Source organism: Bos grunniens, chromosome 13, assembly GCF_055505025.1.
Source record: "Bos grunniens cultivar Pamir isolate PY7600 chromosome 13, Bosgru_T2T1.0, whole genome shotgun sequence".
In the NCBI taxonomy this organism is placed as follows: Eukaryota; Metazoa; Chordata; class Mammalia; order Artiodactyla; family Bovidae; genus Bos; species Bos grunniens.
In genome coordinates this window covers 76755562-76781176 of record NC_141177.1, presented here as the reverse complement: position 1 = coordinate 76781176, position 25615 = coordinate 76755562, and the positions used below count along the sequence as shown (strand labels likewise).

The 25615-nt window shown below is 35.3% G+C and overlaps 1 protein-coding gene across 9 annotated transcripts in view; it reads left to right on the top strand.

Annotated features, from left to right (window-relative positions):
- Window positions 1-25615, top strand: part of MACROD2 (mono-ADP ribosylhydrolase 2) — a 2315241-nt gene that overhangs the window by 5670 nt on the left and 2283956 nt on the right. For all 9 annotated transcript variants that reach the window (XR_015139977.1, XR_015139979.1, XR_015139980.1 and 6 more), the window contains exon 2: window positions 1815-1931. Coding sequence is in view for 5 of the 9 variants with exons in the window: in XM_086335015.1 (XP_086191141.1) it covers window positions 1815-1931 (117 nt within the window). In the remaining 4 variants the exon portion in view is untranslated. The remainder of the gene's footprint in view (window positions 1-1814; window positions 1932-25615) is intronic.

The following is a 25615-nucleotide window of genomic DNA, read 5'->3' as shown; positions in this document are numbered from 1 at the left end:
AGAAATCTGTATGCAGGTCAAAAAGCAACAGTTAGAACTGGATATGGAACAACAGACTGGCTCCAAATTGGGAAAGGAGTATGTCAAGGGTGTATATTGTCACCCTGCTTATTTAACTTACATGCAGAGTACATCATGTGAAATGGCGGGATGTCCTGATGAAGCACAAACTGGAATCAAGATTTCTGGGAGAAATATCAATAACCTCAGATGTGCAGATTACACCACTCTTCTGGCAGAAAGCAAAGAAGAACTAAAGAGCCTCCTGATGAAAGTGAAAGAGGAGAGAAAAAGTTGCCTTAAAACTCAGCATTGAAGAAACTAAGATCATGGCATCCAGTCCAATCACTTTGCGACGAATAGATAGGGAAACAATGGAAACAGTGACAGACTATTTTCTTGGGTTCCAGAATCACTGCAGATGGTGACTGCAGCCATGAAATTAAAAGACGCTTGCTCCTTTGAATAAAAGCTATGACCAACCAAGACAGCATACTAAAAAGCAGAGGCATTACTTTGCCAACAAAGCTCCATCTAGTCAAAGCTATGGTTTTTCCAGTAGTCATGTATGGATGTGAGAGTTGGACTATAAAGAAAGCTAAGTGCTGAAGAACTGGTGCTTTTGAATGTAGAGTTGGAGAAGACTCTTAAGAGTCCGTTGGACTGCAAGGAGCTCAAGCCAGTCCATCCTAAAGGAGATCAGTCCTGAATATTCATTGGAAGATATGATGCTGAAGCTCCAATACTTTGGCCACCTGATGTGAAGAACCAACTCATTTGAAAAGATGCTGATGCTGGGAAAGATTGAAGGAAGGAGGAGAAGGGGATGACAGAGGATGAAATGGTTGGATGGCATCACTGATTCAATACACATGGAGTTTGAGCAAGTTCCTGGAGTTGGTGATGGACAGGGAAGCCTGGCATAGGGAAGCCTGGCGTGCTGCAGTCACCTCTTCGGGAGCTTTCCTTGAGACGGTAGTACTATATAACGGTAGTACTATATAGTGGCTAATGGTGTAGGCTATAGTTGTTGATGGAGATATCTATGTGGATTTTAATGGAAAGCTCTCTTGATTTGAACAAACTGCTGAACTTTGATGTGCTTCATTTCCCCATCTGCAAAATTGGGATAATTATACCATCAGTTTTGCTGAGTGTTGGAAAGATTATTTTAATTAAAGTATACATGTGAAGGTCCTGGCACACAGTGAGTTCTTTATAAATGACATCAGCTGTCGTTAATTCTAAGTGTTTAAAAAGTGTTATAATGTTATAATCAAGACTTATAAAGTATTATTTATATCACCTCCACAAAGGTATTATTAAATCGAAAGGACATTTTTATTGTTGATGGCATCATAGACTTAAGGAGTATCTTGGTGGTTGCTTTTCTTGTGCTTTTAGCATTTGTATGTATTTATCTTAGGATATTTTATTTTATTTATGTAGCTATTATTTTTTATCTTACCCATTTCCCCTTTTGTCTTATGAACTCCTCCAGAGTTAAGGTCACCTTTGTACCTGCAGTGTATAAATGTATCATTTGGCACATAGTGGACTGTCAGTAGATGTCTGAAAGAGCTTCTTTCTGGACTGTCACAAGAATGTTTTCCTCATCAGGCTTTGATCTTTTTTTTGCCTGCTGAGTGTTAATTTGACTCCATTCAAATATGGAGTCACTAGATTTGTATTTTGGTATTCTTCAAGCCCACATCAACTCTTGGTTAATTTAACATGGTTAATATTTAAATTATAAAATAATTCCTGAACTTAAAAGTTAAATACAAATGGAGATTCTGCTTTTATTTTGCAAGAACGTTTACTGAAGATGACCATAGAGGAGAGACGCAAAGAATACATAAGGGACTATGTTCCCCTGAACACCATCCCATCGTGGAAAGAGGAGATGAAGGGCAAGAGCCAAAATGATGGTAAGTTTCTCAGAACATTTTTTCAGGTAGATACCATTCCTATTTGTTTATGACCTCTGCAGGACAATTGGTGATAGAATGGAATAACTGGCACTTAATAAAGAGATGTCATTTTTGCTATATGAAATAACTGGTTGTCATTTAATTGTTTTTAGCAATCTACCCTGTGTTATTTAAACTTAAATTGTATTAACGTAATTCATGTTTGGAAATATACCACATTTATGTGGTACTTTTTTACAGTTACTTTAAAAAATCTATTCTACAGTAGTGTTTGGAACAAATGATATTAGGGATATGCTGCTTTGGTGGGATGGCCTGTTGGGTTTGTTTTGATTAGGTTCATTTGTAAAGTTATTTTAAGAATTGGATACAGTTGAAAGAGTGTATTAGGAAGAACAGAGAAAAACCAAATAACATTTCATGTAATTTAAAGAAGAGTTTATATGTTGTATGATATGTTATGTTTACTTGTAAAGTATTTGTATGACAAAGTTAACTCACTCTTAAAGTTTTTATGATCTAATGAGAGTCCAGATTGTTTCAGGGAAATATATGTGTTAGAATATAAATGAACTATTAAGTATTAGGAAGGTATATGGAAACAGTTCTACAAAAGCATAAGAGATTTAATGGATGTTTAACATATTATCTGTGAATGAATACTCATTGGTGTTAATAGTCTGAATGTGAAATTTAAGAAGAAATGGTGTTTTTTAAGGATATATAAATATTGAGAATGAAAGCTGATTTTATGAAAGGGACTTAAAACCTTCTAATTTCATAGATTGTGGTTTTAGATTGGAACACAATCTTAGATTGGCTTCCCTGGTGGCTCCAGACAGGGAATTATAGAGTATTCTATGGACCCAGATCAAGAAGATTAGCATGGAATTCCTATGGGCAAAATCTGGGAAATAGCAGCCAAATTAGCCTTTGGTGTCTGTGCAGAGAACATGTTTACCTCAGTGTTTGGGCTTTAGAGAGAATTTTGTTTTTCTAGGAAGGCAAAGTCTGTGGGCTCCTTTAGAGCTTACTCTGCCTGGAAACATGTGTGACCTTGGGCAAATGAGGTAGTGGCTGTACCCCAGGTTCTTTTGGGGTCACTGAACAAGCTGATTGAGATATACACATCTGACCTGCTTGCCCAGTGTCTTCAGCAAATGCAGTTGTTTTAATAATGGTTGAATTAAGACATCATTGAGAGAAGACAGTGCTGTGTAAAGAAAAGTGTATAGATCACAAGGACAGATTTCTGGGCCTTCTCTGAACTAGGGCCATGTGCCTCTTCATGTTTTGGTCTAAGTTACTAATTCTTTTGTTTATGAGAAACTGATAGTGAATACTTAAGCTCCACTTTTTGTGACAGGTGAATCTGTCTTTTACCTTTGCTTCATTTATCTGATTTTCTTTCTTCATTGCTGTTGTAGGTGGTCATTTTCTAAGGATGATGATGTATTTAAACAAATTTTGCATCCTGAAACAGGTAGATTTCTGTTGCTGCCAGAATAATTGAAAAAGCAATAGTGATACGCAGGCTACACTGCCCAGTTTTGAGTCTGCTCACATCTGTGTAGAGGCTTGACCTTTATGTTGGTTGCTTCTATTTGAATATTCATCATGAGAGACTTTTGGTTGAACTGGGTTGTTAGAGAACTCAAGAGTTGGGTATTTTCAGAGATACCACAGGCCAAAATGTTTCCCCCAATCAGAAAAGATACATTGAATAACACCTCACATTGTTATTCCCTAACAAGAGCCTATTATTTAATCATTTCTCCCAATATGAGCTCTATAAGTGATTTACAACTGCTGTCTATATTTCATTTTTTTCTTCAAGTTTTTTGATTGTGAATGTTTTTCATGAGGAACTAGGTGGTGTTATCAAAATTGTATTTCCATTAAACAATGTTGTATTTCCATTTAATGTTACTGTATTGTGACCCAGAAATTGGTGACTGGTCTCTTCTCTTTTTCATGAAATGGAATAATATCTGTTAATTTCTCTGCATTATATATATCTTTCATTGTGATTTCTTCCAGTGTTACCTATCCAGTGCTCAATTATACTGAAATATTAGTCAAAAGAGTTTTGGTATTTTATTAGTTTGAAAGATCCTTTAAAAATATAAATCTTTGAAAAATGATAAAGGACAATTATGTAGTAATATTTTTATATTTTATTTTTGAGTGTTTAAGCCACTGCTTGTAAATAGGTATGTATTAATATATAAGTAGGTATTGGTATTTATAATAATTTAACCTTTTAAGTATAAGATTTCAAACTAAGTTTTAAAAGACATTTGTTTATGGGTCTATGTCATTTAGTTTCTGATTTGTAGGAAAAGAATACTATTTGTTGGGCTAGCAAAAGCATAATATTCCAATTTTAAGTTAAATAGTTTATTGTTTATTATCTGCGTTTTTATGGAAGACCATTTTGGCCTTGATGTTCAGGATTACATGGAATGATCTCAAGCTATTGTTTAAAATTTTTTTTCTTAATTTTGTTCAGTTTCCCTTTAATTAAATGCTTCTTATTATTGTAATAGACATTTAAATAAAAATGAGGAGAGTGGCCAAATGTATTTGTTGTAATTTTAAGCTGTCTTAACAAAAGGAAACCAAAAATTGCCAAACAATATAAAATCAATGTTTCTGCAGAAAGAAAGAAGCAAGTAGATGATATTTTTTACTTTGACTTACTAGTTTGATAATATCAGAAAGCCAGGGACCCATAGATGAAGAAGGAAATGGCAACCCACTCCAGTATTCTTGCCTAGAGAATCCTGTGAACAGAGGAGCCTGGTGGGCTGCTGTCCATGGGGTCCCACACAGTCGGATACGACTGAAGCGACTTCACAGCAGCAGGGACCCATAGAAGAAAGAATGGGAGATTACCCAAAATACTGATACCCCAAAACCCATTTGCTTATTATTCATGGTTATATTTGTCAACTACTATTAGTAAATCTCTGAAATTACATGCTTCTGATTACTTCTTCCTCTGGTTAGCAATTATGTAATAATACTGTTTCATTTGTCAGTTGCTCTGTTGTAGGGAATTTTAAAATACTTGTTTCTCCTATTATACTGTTTCTCTAGCACCTGTAATAGTGCCTTATGCCTAAGTGGGCTCAGTTAATACGTTGCATAAGAATGCCTCAGAGGTTAACAGTCTACAAAGGACAATGCTTTTTTTTTTTTTTCTTCAAACTTTAAAATGAGCATTTACTTCACTCTGTATAATAGGCTCCAGTTTCATCCACTTCATTAGAACTGATTCAAATGTATTCTTTTACACTCTTTTGGACTCTGTGGGAGAGGGAGAGGGTGGGATGATTTGGGAGAATGGCATTGAAACATGTATAATATCATATATGAAACAAATCGCCAGTCCAGGTTTGGTGCATGATACAGGATGCTTGGGGCTGGTGGACTGGGATGACCCAGAGGGATGGTATGGGGATGGAGGTGGGAGGGGGGTTCAGGATGGGGAACACGTGTACACCCGTGGTGGATTCATGTTGATGTATGGCAAAACCAATACAATATTATAAAGTAATTAGCTTCCAATTAAAATAAGTAAATTTATATTAAAAAATTAAAAAAATAAAATGAGCATTTAAAAAGATATATAAAAATAGACTAGTATAATGAACCTTTATGTGCCCACCATCCAGTTTCAGCAGTTAATAATGATTAGTTTTATGTCATGTATATCCATGTTCCCTGGACATTTCTCCTAGACTATTTTGGAGCAATTCCTGTATATCTTACCAACTTTATCTGTAAATACATGTATGTATGCCTGTGCATGCATCTCTAAAAGGTAAGGGCACATTTTTGTTATTTTAATATAACCACACTACTACTGCACCTGAAAATTAAGAATTCTTTAATTAAATGTCCAATTAGTATTCACATTTTTCTCATTATCTCATAGTTTTGCTTTCTTGTATGGTTGGTTTGCTTGAGTCAAGATCTAAACGAGTTTCACATACTGCATTTAATTGATATATTTCTTAAGTCTCTTTTAATCTGTAGTTTCTTCTCTTTCTGTCCTTTTGCCTCTTGCAATTTATCCATTGAATAAAGTAGGCTATTTGTCTTATAGAACGTGAAATTTTGGATTTTACTCAGTGCATCTTTGTTGTGTCATTTAGCATGTTCCTCTGTCCCCCTGTGTTTCTTATGAGCCGGTAGTTAAATCCAGAGGCTTGGTCAGACTTGAGTTTTATTTTTTGGAAAGATTACTTTATAGATTATTATACATTCTTTTTTGCATAATGTCTGGTTATTGCTCTCTGTGGTGATTAAGACTGATCACTAGGTTCAAATATTGTCTGCCTAATCCATTCTTTGTAATGTTCCCTATCAACTTTTTGCCTACTGAATTTAGCAGCCATTGATGACTGATCCATTATTTTATTAGGGGTTGCAAAATAATGTTATTCCAATTTTATCATTCCTCGTTTATTGGACTTCTTTTTTTTTTTTAATTTTAAAATTCTTTCCTGAGAAAGAATTCTCATCTTGTTTTTATTTATTTATTTATTTTTATAATTTACATTTTATTTTTTTATTTATTTTTTAAAATTTTATTTTATTTTTAAACTTTACAGAATTGTATTAGTTTTGCCAAATATCGAAATGAATCCGCCACAGGTATACATGTGTTCCCCATCCTGAACCCTCCACCCTCCTCCCTCCCCATACCATCCCTCTGGGTCGTCCCAGTGCACTAGCCCCAAGCATCCAGTATATAAAGAATTTTTCCTTATCAACTTTTTTGTTTTCATGCAGTACAGTTTATACAGAAAAGGCAAATAAATGCTGTTTCCTTTTATTTGCCTGTTTTCAGATTGCATTGGTTTTCTGAAATCTTATGAAAGTAACCAAAGGTTCTTTCTCTTTGAATCTTTCTCTTTAGTCCTTCTGTTGCTGCATATGGTAAATGGGAATGCGTCATTTAAAGTTAGTACCTGTACAATACATACAATTACTAAACTGTAGTCCTAGGATATAGTAGAAAGACAAAGATATATGAATGGATGGGTAGATATGATATAATAGAAGGATGGCATTGCTTCTTTGTAGGGACAAAAGTTCAGTTCCAAGGTTTAACTGGTGTGTGTTCTGTTCTCTTGTGCTACTTTCTTTGCTAAAGTTCTACTAGAATACCAGTCAGAGAAACATGATTTTGCCATGCTTAAGCTAATTGTCTCTTACTGGTTGCCCTTAGGGAAAATAGCTATAGTTATAGGGGGATTGTGAATCATTACTTTTAATGTTTATATGGAACAGTAAGGGATGAAAACTAAAATAATGAAGATGAGTTAGGTGGAAACTATAAAATTATTTTATTCAGGTATGACAAAATGGTAAAAGGGTCATTTAGAAACTTGATATTTCATATCTTATATGTAATATTCAAATCTGATTTATAGGTCATTTGAAAACATTTAACTAGAAAATACCTGAACTGTGAAGTCTTTTTAAGTCTGAATTTCCATTTTTTGAGGTGTATAGAAATATTTTGAGATTTATGGGTTTACTGAAGGCATGTGTGTTTGTTTCTTTTGATTAACTTAGAAGTTCAGCCTTATTTGCTCTCTTTAACTCACTTCTAGTTTTGAATAATTTTTAAGAGGTGACGGCAAACCAAAAAATATGTTATTTCTGTAAGAGGTGATGGCTGACCAAAGAAATAAAAGTTAAGTCCAAATTCTTGAGTCTCTCTATCACATTGAGATCTTATTTCAATGTTTTGGATTTTGTCATATTTTACCTATGTCCCAAGTTGACTGTTGATATTCAAAAATTATCAAAGAAAAAGTATCTTAGTCATGTTTCAGTTCCAATGCAGAGCCCTGTATTGCTATCCTTAGTAAATTAGCAATAACTATTTCCTGAATGTCAGTATATTTATTAATCACCAGAAATGAGGAAATAAGAATATAATTATGTTGCTGAAAATCAGATGGACGGGGTAAGGGACCATGTGGTAAAACAAATTTAAAAGTTTTGGTAACTATGATGAGGTGGGCTTTGCTACAGATTTTAAAACTATATTAATCACATTATTTTTATTAAATATTTAATGTTGTTTGGAAGACAGGCCACAATTTAAAATGACTGAGTAGTTAGAAACATGGTATTTATAACAGGATTGAATTTAGTAGGGTTATAAAAATCGGAAAGGTATGTTTCCTATTATAGCCTTTTGATATTGATTCCTTTTAATATTTTCAATTTGAGCACTATACTTTAAAAGTAAAATAATCTATAGAAGCAGAAGAAAGCTCAGAGCAGAACACCTCAACTTTATTAGGTACAAGTCTTTTGTTTTCAGTGGGTGGTGATTTTTTCCCCCATTTTTTACATGATCTTAAAATGAATTTAATTAAAAAACAGAAATCTCTTTTTGCCTCAGGTAACTAAGATCACTCAGGGTTATTCTTTTAACATTTATTTGTGAAGTTTCCATTACCTGTGAAGATGTTGCCCAAGTAGAGCTTATATTAGAAACAGATATTTTTCGCTCCAGAAGTGAAAAGTAGACTAAAGACTGGGCTTCCCAGGTGGCTCTAGTGGTAAGGAACTTGCCTGCCAGTGCAGGAGACATAAGAGACTTGGGTTCAATGCCTGGGTTGGGAAAATCCCCTGGAGAAGGAAATGGCAACCCACTCCAGTGTTCTTGCCCGGAGAATCCCATGGATAGGGTCACAAAGAGTTGGATATGAATGACGTGACTTAGCACACAGCACATACAGATTAAAGACTAAAATCCTAAAATGATCTGAATTCTTCTATGAACTGGCCTTTCTCCTTTTGGCCTCTTATTATATCACCCTTTTTCTTGGTCTCTGCATCTAGCCACACTGTCCTTTCTCTTTCTGGAATGTACTGTGCTCCTTCCCACTGCTGATGATTTATCATTTTGTTTTTATCTTCACATCTCAGCTTTCAGTTCTCAGATTGAAACCTTTCTATTCTCCCTGACGTCTTCCCTGAACCCTTGCTCTGAAACAGGTTCCTATATTAAATACTTTCATACAGCATTGGTAATAGTTTGTTTTTAATGTACTTAATCATAGAATTATCTGATCAAGGTTTATCCCCTTATAAAGGCTACTTACTGTGAACATAGGGACCATGTTGTCTGTCTTAACTCTCCTTTATATCCCTGCCATCTAGCATAATGCTTGATGCACAGTAGATATTTAATAAGTATTTGTTTTGTGACTTGAATAAATGATAAACTATTTGCCTGGTGGTATTTCATTTCATACATTATTTTTTGTCTTCTCACCTTTTTTTTTTCCCACTGAATTATAAAGATTCATGTGGGAATGATGGCCTTAGAAATTAATCCAGTTGTTTTTAATGTAGATAATAAATACTTTTCCTGTCTGTAATATAAGGTCAGTCTTACTCTTTTAAAGGTTAGATAGCCTATTGATAAATAACAGTAAAGATTCTACAGAACTACTGTATAGATATTTAACTAGTTAGTTGACCCAAGGATGAGAATTCATGTGTCACGTGCATACATCAGCATTGTATATTGTTATTTGTAGTACTTAGTAACTAAACATCATTATTTTAATTTCTGTGTGCTTAAATGTCAACACAACTTAAGTTAAATGAGTGTAAATGTACAAACTTAGGCCCATTATATAACAACAGTTTTAAGTGTGGAAAAATTTTCAGGTATTCTGAGTGCCTGTATTTTGTAATTATTGATTTTTGACACATAAAAAAACCTAGAAATTATCTTATTATTATATCCTGTTTAAGCCCTTTACTGAGTTTATTGGTTTGCGTCAAAAAAGAACTTGGCTACAGATAAAGAATTAGGTTCCCATGGAAGAATTAAGCTGAGTAAGAGAATTTTGAGGATAAATGACGTTCACACTAATGTGTGAAAATATAAACAATTTTTGTATAGTGGTATTTTGTGTGAAGATGTAAGCATCAGTTTAGTCAGACATTTGTGAAATAAGGTTAACTTCTAAAATGGAGAAAAAAAGAACATGAAATGATATAGGGATTCATAATTCACTACATGGTTTTTGTTTTTCCTCTGCCTTTATCTTATCCTTGGTCTTCTAAACTACTTTCCAACACAGTTTTAACAACACATAAGTTTTATTGCACATTGCATTGTGTGCCACCAAGTGCTATGTAAATTGTCCTTGGATTTAAACTTGTTTTTTAAAATAATGCAGAAACAAAAATAAATTTTTTTTGATACATGTAAATATGACCCAGTTTTGAAACCACAGGATTTAAAGATCTTTCTGTGTATTTTATAGGTCCATAACTTCACCACAGATTGTGTTAGTTTTCTTTTTTAACCCATTAAATGAATTATACAAGTAAGTATGGTTTTACTTAAATCTATTTGATCAGTGCAGACAGATACTTTGAGATAGGTTATAGACTGGTGGCAGCCAAAGTCAACCTTCCCTCCGACCCTCGTCCCCACCTTGATTGTCTTTCCTGTATGAGTCTTCTTTTTTCAAATATTTATTTGTTACATTTTCATATAAGTGTTCAAAATAAGGATTTGAATCTAATTTACTGTTTTATTGAAGCCTTTGGTTTAGGACAAGTTGGGAGTTATTGATGAAGCAAGTAACAAAATATAGGTAATAAAGTTCAATAAACATCCTTATGCCTGGCCATATGAATGCCAGGGCAGAAGATATTTGTGCATTTGGAGGTTTGGAAATACTACATTTTAGTTTGATCTAGCTCCAGAGCAAGTCATAGATTTCAGATTTTTGTTTGTTTCCTGGAGATTGAATTAGGATATATTCAGTTAAGAATCCAGACTATCCCATTGTGGTAATTCTCCCATCAACTTAGATTTGAGATTATATCTGCCATATGAAAATAACAGAGTTAAGAGATTTCCCAAATTTTATACTTCTCCTGTACTAGTGATTCTGTTGGGGTAAAAACTTTCAGGTTTTTTTATGTTTGTTTGTTTTCCTTTTTGGTATAAGTTGAGGCTTAATGTATCAAATCCCTTATGATTATACAGTGGAAGTGACAAATAGATTTAAGGGACTAGATCTGATAGACGGAGTGCCTGATGAACTATGGACAGAGGTTTGTGACACTGTATCGGAGACAGGGATCAAGACCATCCCCAGAAAAAAGAAATGCAAAAAAGCAAAATGGCTGTCTGAGGAGGCCTTACAAATAGTGAAAAGAAGAGAAGTGAAAAGCAAAGGAGAAAGGGAAAGATATATGCATTTGAATGAAGAGTTCCAAAGAATAGCAGGGAGAGATGAGAAAGCCTTTCGCAGCGATCAATGCAAAGAAATAGAGGAAAACAATAGAAAGGGAAAGATTAGAGATCTCTTGAAGAAAATTAGAGATTCCAAGGGAACATTTCATGCAAAGATGGGCGCAATAAAGGACAGAAATGGTACGGACCTGACAGAAGCAGAAGATATTAAGGAGAGGTGGCAAGAATACACAGAAGAACTGTACAAAAAAGATCTTCATGACCTAGTTAATCATGGTGGCGTGATCATTCACCTAGAGCCAGACATCCTGGAATGTGAAGTCAAGTGGCCCTTAGGAAGCATCACTACAAACAAAGTTAGTGGAGGTGATGGAATTCCACTTGAGCTATTTCAAATCCTAAAAAGATGCTGTGAAAGTGCACTCAATATGTCAGCAAATTTGGAAAAGTAGGCAGTGGCCACAGGACTGGAAAATCAGTTTTCATTCCGATCCCAAAGAAAGGCAATGCCAAAGAATGCTCAAACTACTGCACAGTTGCACATATCTCACACACTAGTAAGGTAATGCTCAGAATTCTCCAAGCCAGGCTTCAGCAATGCATGAACTGTGAACTCCAGATGTTCAAGCTGGTTTTAGAAAAGGCAGAGGAACCACAGATCAAATTGCCAGCATCTGTTAAATCATTGAAAAAGCAAGAGAGTTTCAGAAAAATATCTATTTCTGCTTTATTGACTATGCCAAAGCCTTTGTGTGGATCACAAGAAACTGTGGAAAATTCTGAAAGAGATGGGAATACCAGACCACCTGACCTGCTTCTTGAGAAACCTGTATGCAGGTCAGGAGGCAACAGTTAGAACTGGACATGGAACAACAGACTGGTTCCAAATAGGAAAAGGAGTACGTCAAGGCGGTATATTGTCACCGTGCTTATTTAACTTATATGCAGAGTACATCATGAGAGATGCTGGGCTGGAAGAAGCACAAGCTGGAATCAAGATTGTCAGGAGAGAGATCAATAACCTCAGATATGCAGATGACACCACCCTTATGGCAGAAAGTGAAGAAGAACTAAAGAGCCTTTTGATGAAAGTGAAAGTGGAGAGTGAAAAAGTTGACTTAAAGCTCAGCATTCAGAAAACAAAGATCATGGCATCCGGTCCCATCACTTCATGGTAAATAGATGGAGAAACAGTGGAAACAGTGACAGACTATTTTGTTTGGGCTCCAAAATCACTGCAGATGGTGATTGCAGACATGAAATGAAAAGATGCTTTCTCCTTGGAAGGAAAGTTATGACCAAACTAGACAGTATATTAAAAAGCAGAGACATGACTTTGTCAACAAAGGTCCATCTAGTCAAGGCTATGGTTTTTCCAGTGGTCATGTATGGATATGAGAGTTGGACTGTAAAGAAAGCTGAGTGCCGAAGAATTGATGTTTTTGAACTGTGGTGTTGGAGAAGACTCTTGAGAGTCCCTTGGACTGCAAAGAGGTCCAACCAGTCCATCCTCAAGGAGATCAGTCCTGGGTGTTCATTGAAGGGACTGATGTTGAAGCTGAAACTCCAATACTTTGACCACCTCATGCGAAGTGTTGACTCATTTGAAAAGACCTTGATGTTGGGAAAGATTGAGGGCAGGAGGAGAAGGGGATGACAGAGGATTAGATGGCTGGATGGCATCACCAACTCGATGGACGTGAGTTTGAGTGAACTCTGGGAGTTGGTGATGGACAGGGAGGCCTGGCGTGCTGCCGTTCATGGGGTCGCAAAGAGTTGGACACGACTGAGCGACTGAACTGAAATGTTATCATGCCCATCAACTATATGATAATGGGAGTGATTTCTATTATTTTGTTAAGTATACGTGTGTTCTTTGTTACCTCTGGGAATGCACAGATTTTGGAATTAAATGTGTCTCTTCTCACATCCCAATTCTGCTGCTGAATACCCTACCTGGAGAACCTATGACATCCCTAAACTTGTCTCCTCATGTCTCAGTTACCCCACTGGGGTATTTATTTCTCCTTTTTAAGGTCATGAAGAGAACATAATTGAGATCAGAGCTCCTTCTTATTACAGAACACACCTTCCTCTTGTGTGAAACTTCTTGTGCTCATAGCCAGTGTATAATAGAAGGTAGATTTTTTGCCTATGCTTGTGACTGTAAGTACACATACAGTTTGAATTTGGACTGTCTGCTTTAGAAGGTAGGAAGTGTGACTGTTTCTTGGAATTTTACTGTATGATGTCTAGTGGAGGTTGTTGTGTACCAACCCATTTTGTAGTTTGAGGTAAGTATGCTAAGTAGAGTTACATCTGGTCAAGGAAAAAAATTTTAAGACATTGCTAATTTGGAAACATCAGAAACTAATTTTTTTGTTTGTTTCTTCTATGAGTGCTTGTATGTGGTTTTTAAGAATTTTGAAATTTGTACTATTAGATTTGAGAGAGAAGACGGCATGTAAAACTGAAAATACTTTTTGAATTAAAGGCTACTGTTTTACAATTTCTAATTTTTGTTATTATTTAGCACTTAGTAAGAGTTAATAACAAACTGATAACATTTCTGGCCTTTAATGTGTATGAATCCTAATTGTCATTGAAAAGGAAAAAAATTTCTGTTTAAAACAAAATCTGGCTGAACAGCTTTCATATACTAAGGGAATAGCATAATATGTACATCAGAGGAGATGACTTTCAGTTGAGAAAAATATCTTGAACATTTGTGGATATGAGAATCTTGGAAAGTAAGGGCAAATGCAGACAGGAATTTTGAGTTTCTTAGGCTGCCTGAGAAAAGTGTGAAGGATGTAGGAGCAAAAGGAAAAAGAGACGTGAGAAGAAATAGTGGAGAGCAAGAGGTGGCAGGAAGCCAGTCCTGATGTAGAGACAATCTGTCCATCCTTAAGGAATATAAATAGGATGGGCTCTGGAAATATTTATCTTACTTAATTGTTAAAATAGCAGGTGTGTCTGGGTGGAGATACCCAGATGCCTGACATCTTGGTTGTTTTAATGATGGTAGAAATTAAATGACTCATAAGAATACTGAATTTGACCATACTTATAAATGTCTGACAAATAAATACAAAAAATATTCTGGGCTCTGTAGTCTCTGAGTTCTTCATCTTATGCAGGTGATAACATGGCTGAGCAGAGATAATAATGACCATATAAGTTTACTAAACATATGCTTATCTCAGCTAAGTAACTGACTCAGATTTATGCTAACTTGGTTCTTAGGTGTGTTTAAAATCTGCTTAACCATTTTAACAATTCAGGGTTTTTTTTCAGTACATTTACAGTCATCACTGTGTGTTAGTCGCTTAGTCATGTCCGACTCTTTGTGACTCCATGAAGTGGGGCCCGCTAGACTCCTCTGTCCATGGAATTCTCCAGGAAAGAATACTGGAGTGGGTTGCCATGCCCTGCTTCAGGGGACCTTCCCCACCCAGGGATCAAACCAGGGTCTCCTGCATTGAAGGCAGATTCTTTATTATCTGAACTACCAGGGCTTCCCAATTCAGTGGTTTTTCAGTACACTTACAGTCATCATCGGTACCCATTTCCAAAACATTTTTATCTTCCCAAATAGAAACTTGGTATCTTCCTAGGTGGTGCTAGTGGTAAAGAACCTGCCTGCCAATGCAAGAGTCATAAGAGATATGGGTTCAATCCCTGGGTCAGGAAGGTGGCTTGCAGAAGGAAATGGCAACCCACTCCAGTATTCTTGCCTGGAGAATCCCATGGACAGAGGAGCCTGGTGACTACAGTCCCTGAGGTTGCAGAGTCTGACACGACTGAAGCGACTTAGCATGTACACACCTTCATGATCCATTATATAATAACTACCCATTTTCCTCTTTCATCCAAGTTCTAGCAATCTCTACTTATTTTTTGTATCCATAAATTTCCTGTTCTAGACTTCATATAAGTAGAATCATACAATATTTGTTTTTTATGTCTGGCTTATTTCACTTATTAAAATGCTTTCTAGGTTCATTCATATTGTAGTGTGTATTAGAATTTTCTTCTTTTTTATGGTTGGGTAATATTCCACTGTGTATATATGCCACATTTTGTTTATTCATTCGTTGATAGACATTTGGGTTTCTACCTTTAGGCTATTATGAATAATGGTGCTGTAAACTTTGGTGTACCAGTGTCTGTTTGAGTCTCTATTTTCAGTTCTTTTGGCTACATAAATAGGAATGGAATTGCTGGATTATATGGTAATTCTATGTTTAACTTTTCGAGGAACCACAGTACTGTTTTCTACAATAGCTGTGCCATTTTACATTCCCATCAGCATTGTACAGGGTTTCCTTCACATTCTTACAAATGCTTGTTATTTTCTGTTTTTTAAAATAATAACAATATTTAAAAAAACAGAAACTAAGAATAATTTATTTCAGCAGTGTTTTCTAACTTTCATCATACAAGTCTTTCACCTCAGTGGTTAAGTTTATTGCTAAGTACTTTATTCTTTTTGATGCTATTGTAGATGAAATTGTTTTCTTAATTTCCTTGTCAGTTGTTCATTGTTTGTACATGCTCAGACATGCAGCTGAACTTGTGTGTTGATTTTGTATCTTGTGACTCTACTGAATTCAACCTAGTAATATTTCGGGTTTTCTACACATACGATCTTATCATCTGTGAACAGATACTTTCATTTCTTCTTTTCCATTCATAGGTGTATTCCCTTTAGGCTGGTGCTGAAATCAGTTTGTGTTTTGTTGAAGATTTTTACGTAGTTATTCACAAGGAATATTGGCTATAATTTCCTTGTAGTGTATTTCTTTATGATAAATTAGTTTTGGTGGGTGTTTCTAGGTATTTGTTCATTTTCTTTAGTTTATCCAGTTTTTTAGTGTATAGTTGTTCGTAGTATTCCCTTATCATCCTTTTTATGTATGTGAAATTTGTGATCCTGTCCCTACTTTTATTTCTGATTTTAGAAATTTTAGTTTTCTCTCTTTTTCTTGGTATGTTTTCACTTGTGTCAGTGTATTTTCTGATTGTTTCCTTTGCCCACTGTTAATTGAATGTATTATTTAATTTTCATATATTTTTTAATATTCCAGTTTTTTTTTTCTGTTACTGACTTCTAGTTCCATTTTGATGAGAAAAGATTCTTTGTGTCGTTTCAGTCTTTCAGAATTTATTAAGACTTGTTTTATGGCATAACATCCTGGATAATATTCCATGTGCACATGAAAATGACATTATTTTTGGCTACAGTGTTCTGTATATGCCTGTTAGCTCCTTTTGGTTTATAGTGTTCAAGTCCTCTACTTCCTTATGATCTTTTGTCTGGTTTTCCATCCATTATTTAAAGTGGGATATTTAAATCTCTTATTGTATAACTATATTTCTCCTTTCAAGTATGTCACTGTTCTTTTATATAATTTGGGGGGCATTTTCTGTTGTTTGGTACATGTAAATTCATAATGGTTTATATCTTACTGATGAATTGACCTTTTAATCAATATATAATGTTTTTTATCTCTTGTAACAGTTTTTGTCTGCAATTAGTATAATCACCTCTGTTCTCTTTTGGTTACTGTTTGCATGGAATATCTTTTTTGAAAATCCTTTCATTTTTAACTTATTTATGTCCTTAGTGAGTCTCTTGTGGCAGCATATAGTTGGATCCATTCTGCCAAATTCTCTCTTTTGATGGGAGAGCCTCATCCTCTCTTTTCATCTGCACATTATAGTCTGTTGTATGTCTGCCCCTAATCTTGTCCCAGGCTCACAGACTTGGTTTCTGTGAGTCTGTAATTGCCTAGAGCTTTTATGAGCTCTTTTATGAGCATTGCCTGCTGATTTTTCGATCTTAGTTTTGAGTTAGTTGAAGTAGGGATGAATGTTTTCCATCAGTTCTTCAAGTATCACCAGATAGAGGAGAACTGACTTACATAAGAATTTGCAAATAAGATCTGTTCTAATTCTCAGGAGAGAACTGGCAACCACTGCTACTGCCTCAAGGCCAAGACTGCTGCTTTGCTGGGGAGGGTGTAGGACAAGGATGAGTAAAAATATTTACAAAGGTTTCCTACTCTTTTGGAAATGAGTTTTTCTTGATTGGGTGTTTGCTTGGCTTCTGTATACCTTAGACTGTTTCCAGAATTTCAGCAAAGTTGATTCAGACAGTTTCTGCATGTTGTATTTGATGTTTATATCGGCAAATGAGAGGTTGAACCTATCTGGTTCACCATTCTGCTTGAACTTTATAATTTCAGATATGAAAACCAACTGATGGCTGCTTTAACAAAGTAACCTTCAAGTTCAGTGGCTTACCCTGATAGAAGTTTATTTCTAGTTTGCCAAACAGTCCACTGTGAGTGAGTGTGATTAGTGTCGGTGGAGGAGTGCTGGCGGTGGTGGTGTTTGGATTGGGGAGTGAGAGTGGGTGTGTATTTGAGGGAGCATTCTGTTTCATGTAGTCCTTTAGCAACAGAGCTGATCAAGCCTATGCCCACGTTAACATGTTGCTTCTGAGGTTGCCCTGGAGAACTTTAGGGGAAAGGGGAAAAGAGGGATGTGTTAGAGGTGTTTATGAGATAACGCTTGGAGATGGTCAAGTTGATTTTTACTCACATATGTTGGGCTAGATCTCAGGCACATGGCCATAATTAATTGTAAGACAGGCTGAAAAATGTAATCTAACCATATACTTAGGAAGAGGATGAAACTGGAAACTGATTTTGATGAACAGTTGATAATTTCTGCCCTACCAGCCATGCACAGAGCTTCCTTGAACTGCCATATTCTGTTGAATGAGCTATAAGATACACCACTATTTTATATTCCATTAAGAAGGAAGGGGGAAAGTGTTAGCAATTGAATAAGTACACAATGCCATCTAATCACTCTTACCTCTTGCATTATATTTAAAATAGAAATTATTTTAGATTTACTCAAACAGCTTTGCCTCAATCCACTTCTGAATCATTTTTTCCCATTCATAGTTGATGTGTTTCTTCCACAGAGTTATTTATGTGCAGTTAGGAAAGTTGGTGATATAGCCCCGCCTCTGTACCCTGCTTTTGTCTGGGATTTTCTTCTAAACCACTGATAACTATTCTGTAAGTTTTAATGCTGGCATATTCTTGATATTAGCAGATGGTGTTAATGAAAGGTTTTCAACCAATGCTTGGACTCATGTTCTTTCTTCAAATGGTCATTTGGATTATTGCCTGAAATGTTGAGAGGTTGCAGTTGTCTAATTATATCACCATGAGAAGTGACAAATTCTCATACACAGTGGAGACTGTCATGACCACCACCTCCATGGCAGCAACTGTAAATACCTTTAATTGTAAGGCACCTGCCAGTTTCAGAGATGTTAAAATGTTTTTATTTTTTGAAGGCATCTTGCAGTTGAAGATGTATATAGTGTATAGTATGTTGAATTTATTTTGAAATTCAAGTGTTTTGTTTTATTTTTTTAATTTTTTTAATTTTTTTTTTTCCAATAGCATTGACTTTTATTCATTCACGTTAAGTCACCTGAAATGGTATCTGTTGCATTTAAATGCTCATTAATGTAAATGGCTGAACAAATCCATTTTACTGGATATTCAATCCATTAAAAAAACTCAATATCCCACATGGTTAAAGTCACTTCAACATAGCCTCATGACAACTCCCACACCAAAACAGTACTTTATTTTGTAAATTTTGACCCATTATTACTCCCATGTTATGGTCTTTTCAGCTGTCAAGCGTACAAGGTGAAGAAAAAATTTAGTTAGATGGGGGTTGTTAATCTATCTTCCAATACACTGTTTAATATAGCACTGAATAAATGATGCAAGTTGTCAATGGATGAGTGATCAACTAATAGCTCTGCTAGTAATTGATTTATTTTTCTTCAATAAAGTTGCATAAACCAATGAGTTAGCTGCCTGGATTAATCAGTATGGGAAACAATCTTTTGTAAACGCAAAGCTGTTTTTTGTATATACTGTTGGGATTTGCCTCATTGTTTGACATCAAAGATGATGTAAAGTTCAAGAGAGTGAATATTTTGCCATGTTCAGTTAAAAATGCGCAGTTTTTTTTTAATATTTAAGACTTTAAAAAAATGATATCTAAGCTATTGAAAATATTGGTTATTAGAATTTATTAAAAATTATATTTCAGTTTTTCAGGTTCTTTTCTTTGGAGGATTAAGTGAAGGGTAAGATGGATCAGCTATTTGGAGCACTGGCTTAAAGTTACGAGAGTCTGATTTTAGAACAATACAGGAAAACACTTAAACACTGTTGGTTGCTTCTGAATGGAATGGACTCTGACAGTGCTTTTTCTGTCATTGAAATTATTCATAAAGGTTTTGGATGAAAACCAGACAAAGTGAAAGCACTTCTTTTACTGGGCAGTAATTGAACAAAATGTTGTGTGGTGTGTCTTTCTGATTGTTGAGATTCTTATTCTGTAATAATTTAATTTTATATAAGTGGTTTTCCCTTTTCTGATTGTTGACAGTAATTTATCAATGCTTTCTGTTGGTTTGAAACACTAATGATTTTTTTCCTTAATGTAAGACAGACAGCTAAATACATATTTCTGTTCTATTTCTAATTAAGTGATTAAACACACTAAGCCAAGGCATTTTTTGAAACACTTATTGGCCCAGAGGAAGTATAGATTCAAGGAATAGTATTTTTCTCTTTGTGGATTTCACTACAAATGTTACCTCATTTTTCTGGGGGCCCAGGAAAGTTTGTTGGTTCTTTTAAGGTTTAGTTTGTGAAAGTGGCTACTATCAATTTTATTTTTAATTAAAAAAAAAAGTCTTATGAATATGACTTTCTTTTCTTCTCTCCTCCCTCCTTCCTTTTTCTCTGTTGTTAGAGAGTACTTTTGGCCAGACCGTTTGGAATTATCAGTACTTAGACAGCTACATAAGGAATCTTCTGACCTTTCCTGTTAATGGCTCAAATGCTTATTAACGATTGTTCAAACACATTTGGGGAGCACATTAAATAGATGAAGTACTGTAGTTGATTGACCAAAAAAAAAAAAAAAAATAGATGAAGGATCGCCATCTTATAGGAAGAAAGAGAGCCAGAGGTACATATTTTTCTTATTTTCTTCCACGTACCCAATCCAGATGTTAAGTTATCTGGGATTTGCTTTTACCAAAAATCATGATAGTGATAATAACACTTCCACTTTAGTTTTTGGCCATTCATAATTTGTGAATAGCTCCAACCTGGAATTTTAAAGACTGTTTATGTTCATGAAATGATGTACTGAGTAAATATATGTTCTTCATTGTAATAAAAACAATGGGAGGAAAACATATCTTTTTTTCTAAATAGAGTTGTACTGTTTTTCCAAGTGTTTGATACATCTCTCTCTCTGCTCTATTTTTGTGGTAATATTTCTAATATATTGAAGTACTTTTTATTTAAAGTAAATATATAGTATCTCAGTATGCATATGGATTGAACTTCATTACTTTGATGATGAAGAATTTCTTAAATGCTATGATACATTAAATATGTCTACAAATTAATGAGTAATTTATTTAAAGCTTTGTAATTGTTTCTTAAAATGAGTTAACATTACTTACAAGTAAATAACATGTAGCTTTTAAAAAATATTATTTATATTAATTTAAATTATTTTTAAGAAGAATTCAGTTCAGTTCAGTTGCTCAGTCATGTCCGACTCTTTGTGACCCCATGAATCGCAGCACACGAGGCCTCTGTGTCCATCACCAACTCCCGGAGTTCACTCAAACTCATGTCCATCGAGTTGGTGATGCCATCCAGCCATCTAATCCTCTGTCGTCCCCTTTTCCTCCTGCCCCCAGTCCCTCCCAGCATCAGAGTCTTTTCCAATGAGTCAGTTCTTCGCATGAGGTGGCCAAAGTACTGGAGTTTCAGCTTTAGCATCATTCCTTCCAAAGAACACCCAGGGCTGATCTCCTTTAGGATGGACTGGTTGGATCTCCTTGCAGTCCAAGGGACTCTCAGGAGTCTTCTCCAACACCACAGTTCAAAAGCATCAATTCTTCGGTGCTCAGCTTTCTTCACAGTCTAACTCTCACATCCATACATGACCACTTTAAGAAGAATATATTGTAACAAATCAAATTTTTATTCTAGGAATTTATGTTAAGTATAATAATGATATAAAGAGGTTGGAAACCACTAGAAGTGGTCACTGTTATACATTTGTATATCTATGTATTTTATATTTTGTATTTTTATAAAGCAAAAGAGTACATTAAATTGTGGCTATGATAAAGCACTCAAAAGGTATAAAAACATGAAGAATTAACGATGAGAATTTCCACTTTCCTGAATACTGAATTCCAAACAAGTAAATACTGATAGTATTTGGCTCTTGTTTTTCCAAACCTTTATAAATTTTTAGCTTGTTTTTATTTAATGCAACAATGTGTCAGGCATTGTTCTAAGCATTAGCAAATAGTGGAGAGTTATTATGAATACATTTTTAAGTACTTATTATGAATATGTTTTTAAATACTTATTACCCTAAGTAATAAATTATGAGAAACTGAGACCAAGAGAGGTTAATTAATTTATGGTTTAATCTAGTCAGTCTGTCCCTTGAGTCTATGCTCTTAATCTTTCTGCCTCTTAATGCTTTTGTAATGCAAATACTCTACTGTATATGTACTCTTATATAATATTTTGTTAGTTTTTATAGTAAAAACTAACATATGTACATAGTTCTTTGGAGCTTGCTTTTTCCACCTAAAACTATATTTTGACTTGGTCTTGCTTTTTAAAAACTATGTTTTATTACAATTCATTTAAATTTACTTACCATAAATTATTTCATCCTTGATGGACACTAGGTTTTTTTTTCACAGTTACTAAAACATGATGATGAATATGTTAATAACCCACGTGTAGATGTGTAAGATTTTAATGTGAAATCGATTCCTAAAAGTGAAACTGGGGTCACAGGTAGTGCAGACTTGAAATTTTGGTAATATTGTTAAATCGTCCTTCAACATGGCTGAAATAATTTATACACACATCAGCATTGTATGAATACCTGTTTTCTCATAATTCTGCCAACAGAAGATGCCATTAATTCCTGAAATGTTTGCCAATGGAAAGGGTAAAAACTATAACTTGTGCTGTTGAAAATTACATTTCTTGAATACTTCCAATTTATTAGACATTTGAATTTCTTTTGTGAATTTATCTATAATTTTTTCACACTTTTCTGTTGGATTGCCTGTTTTTTGTGTTTGAACTTTTAAATGTTGCAGTATTTTTTAAAAGCCCACTGTTGAAGAGTTTTGTAGTTAAGACAACAGATTTGATATAGACGGCCAGGCTGAGTCTTGGCTCTGCCACTTCTTAGGGAAGGTTGTTTAGTCTTCCTACGTTAGTTTCTTCAGTGGTAAAATAAGGTTAATGATGGTAAACCTCAAGGAATTATTGTGAGGATTAAAATATTAGTAATTTATAAATGACATAGAATAATACCTAACCCTTAGCCAGTGCTCTCAGAGTACTAGCTTATAGTAATTACTGCTGCTGTCACTTACGCTGTCTTGTTATTAACAAAATTTAAAAATTTTGATCACATTGGCTAGTGTCTTATTTAGTATCTTTTGCACTTGAGATTTTGTTAAATTAAGACTTGTGCTCGTTCTAATATCTGTGAAAGCTGACGTTTTAGTTTCTTCAAAAAGTTGGATAACTTACAGGTTGCTAATCTTTGTGAAATTTCTTTTGTGTGGTAGGAGGTAGGTGGTCTTAAGACTTTTGGTCCAAAGAATATCTAGTTATGCCCATTGGTATTTTGTTAATCATGTACTAAAATTTCCACGTATGCAAGAATCTGTTTCTGGGCTCTTTTTTTCTATTTCATTGTGATCTATTTGCCGATTCTTATGTCAGTATTACACTCTTATAATTACTATAGTTTATTTACGTATTTTGATATTTTGTTTGGGAAAAATCTACTCTCATTCTTGTTCAGAATTTTCATAGTAATATGATACACTTTTTCCAACTGATTTTAGATTTTGCTCTATTTAAAGAATAGATTTCTATTCATATTTTATTAAAAAAAATCCTGTAAGGCTTTAAAAAGGTTGATATTTTAACAGTGTTGAATGTTCTTATCCAAGAAATTAATAAATGTGATACATGCACATGGAGAGTCAAACAGTACAGACAGCATAAAACGAAAAATAAGCCTTTATCTTTGGTTTACTTCCCAAATCTGTTATCACCATTAATATTTCATGTATTTCATGTAGAAAAATTTTGTATTTATATAAATGTGTATTTAGAACTCCCTTGGGCTTCCCTGGTGGCTCAGAGGTTAAAGCGTCTGCCTGCAATATAGGAGACCTGGGTTCTATCCCTGGGTCGGGAAGATTCCCCTGGAGAAGGAAATGGCAACCCACTCCGGTATTCTTGCCTGGAGAATCCCATGGACAGAGGAGCCTGTTGTGCTACAGTCCACGGGTTCGCAAAGAGTCGGACACGACTGAGTGACTTCACTTCACTATCCTTTTTAAAAAAATACTCATAGGATCATGCTCTAATACATTCTTTTTCCCACCTCATGATCTGTTGTGGAAATTTTTCAATAAGAAATTATAATGGTTTATTTATTCCTAAAATCTTTGTTGTCTACCTTTGTGTGGAAGTACTGGGATTTTATTTAATCACTCTCTTATTGATGGGCATCTTATGACATCAGTTTCGGTCCTGCCAGTATAATTAATGTTTTATACGACTGAGCGACTTCATTTTCACTTTTCACTTTCATGCACTGGAGAAGGAAATGGCAACCCACTCCAGTGTTCTTGCCTGGAGAATCCCAGGGATGTGGGAGCCTGGTGGGCTGCTGTCTATGGGGTCGCACAGAGTTGGACACGACTGAAGTGACTTAGCAGCAGCAGCAGCATGTTGTATATTTATTTTTGTATTCTCGTATATGTTTATGTCATAAGGATAATTTCTAGCCATGAAATTGTTAGGTCAAAAGATTCAAGGTTTTCAATTGGCAGATGTTTCAGTTTCCACTCTTAAAATGTTAATTTATCGTTATATTCCCACTTGTAGTGTATGCAAATGTGTATTTCCCAACACTACCTCTGGATTTTATCAACTGTGCTTTATTTTTTCCTCTTTGCTTGCTTTATTTTTTTAAGTCATGATGGAGGTTGAACCTAGTTTAATATATTTGTTAGCCATTTTTTATCTGTTTAAGCTTACCATGGACAAAGCACCATACTAAGTGAATTGCATGTTTGTTTAATAAATTATTTGCATAATCATGTGAAATGCCAGGCTGGATGAAGTACAAGCTGGAATCAGGATTTCTGGGAGAAATATCAATAACCTCAGATATGCGGATGACACCACCCTCATAGCAGAAAGTGAAGAGGAACTAAAGAGCCTCTTAATGAAAGTGAAAGAAGAGAGTGAAAAAGCTGGCTTAAAACACAACATTCCAAAAACTAAGGTCATGGCATCCGGTCCCATCACTTCATGGCAAAATAGATGGGAAACAGTGGAAACAGTGACAGACTTTATTTTCTTGGGCTCCAAAATCACTGCAGATGGTGACTGAAACCATGAAATTAAAAGACGCTTGTCCTTGGAGGAAAAACTATGAACCTAGACAGTATATTAAAAAGCAGAGACATTTCTTTGCCGACAAAGATCTGTCTTTGTCTAAGCTGTGGTTTTTCCAGGAGGGCCTCCCTGGTGGCTCAGCTGGTAAAGAATCCGCCTGCAACGTGGGAGACCTGAGTTCGATCCCTGGTTTGGGAAGATCCCCTGGAGAAGGGAAAGGCTGCCCACTTCAGTATTCTGGCCTGGAGAATTCCATGGACTGTAAAGTCCACAGGGTCGCAGAGAGTCGGACACGACTGAGAGACTTTCACCTTCACTTCACTTCATGTGTGGATGTGAGAGTTGGACTATAAAGAAAGCTGAGCACAGAAGAATTGATGCTTTTGAACTGTGGTGTTGGAGAAGACTCTTGAGAGTCCCTTGGACTGAAAGGAGCTCAAGCCAGTCAATCCTAAAGGAAATCAGTCCTGAATATTCATTGGAAGGCGTGATGCTGAAGCTGAAGCTCCAGTACTTTGGCCATCTGATATGAAGAGCTGACTCACTGGAAAAGACTCTGATGCTGGGCAAGATTGAAGGCAGGAGAAGGGGACGACACAGGATGAGATGGTTGGATGGCATCACTGACTCAGTGGACATGAGTTTGGGCATGCTCTGGGTATTGGTGATGGACAGGGAGGCCTGGAATACTGCAGTTGATGGCGTTGCAAAGAGTCCAGCACGACTCAGTGACTGACCTGAACTGAGTAATAGGGGAAACAAACATTCCCTTGGAATTAGGAAAGATTCTGTTTTTTTTTTTTTTTCCTGTTTAT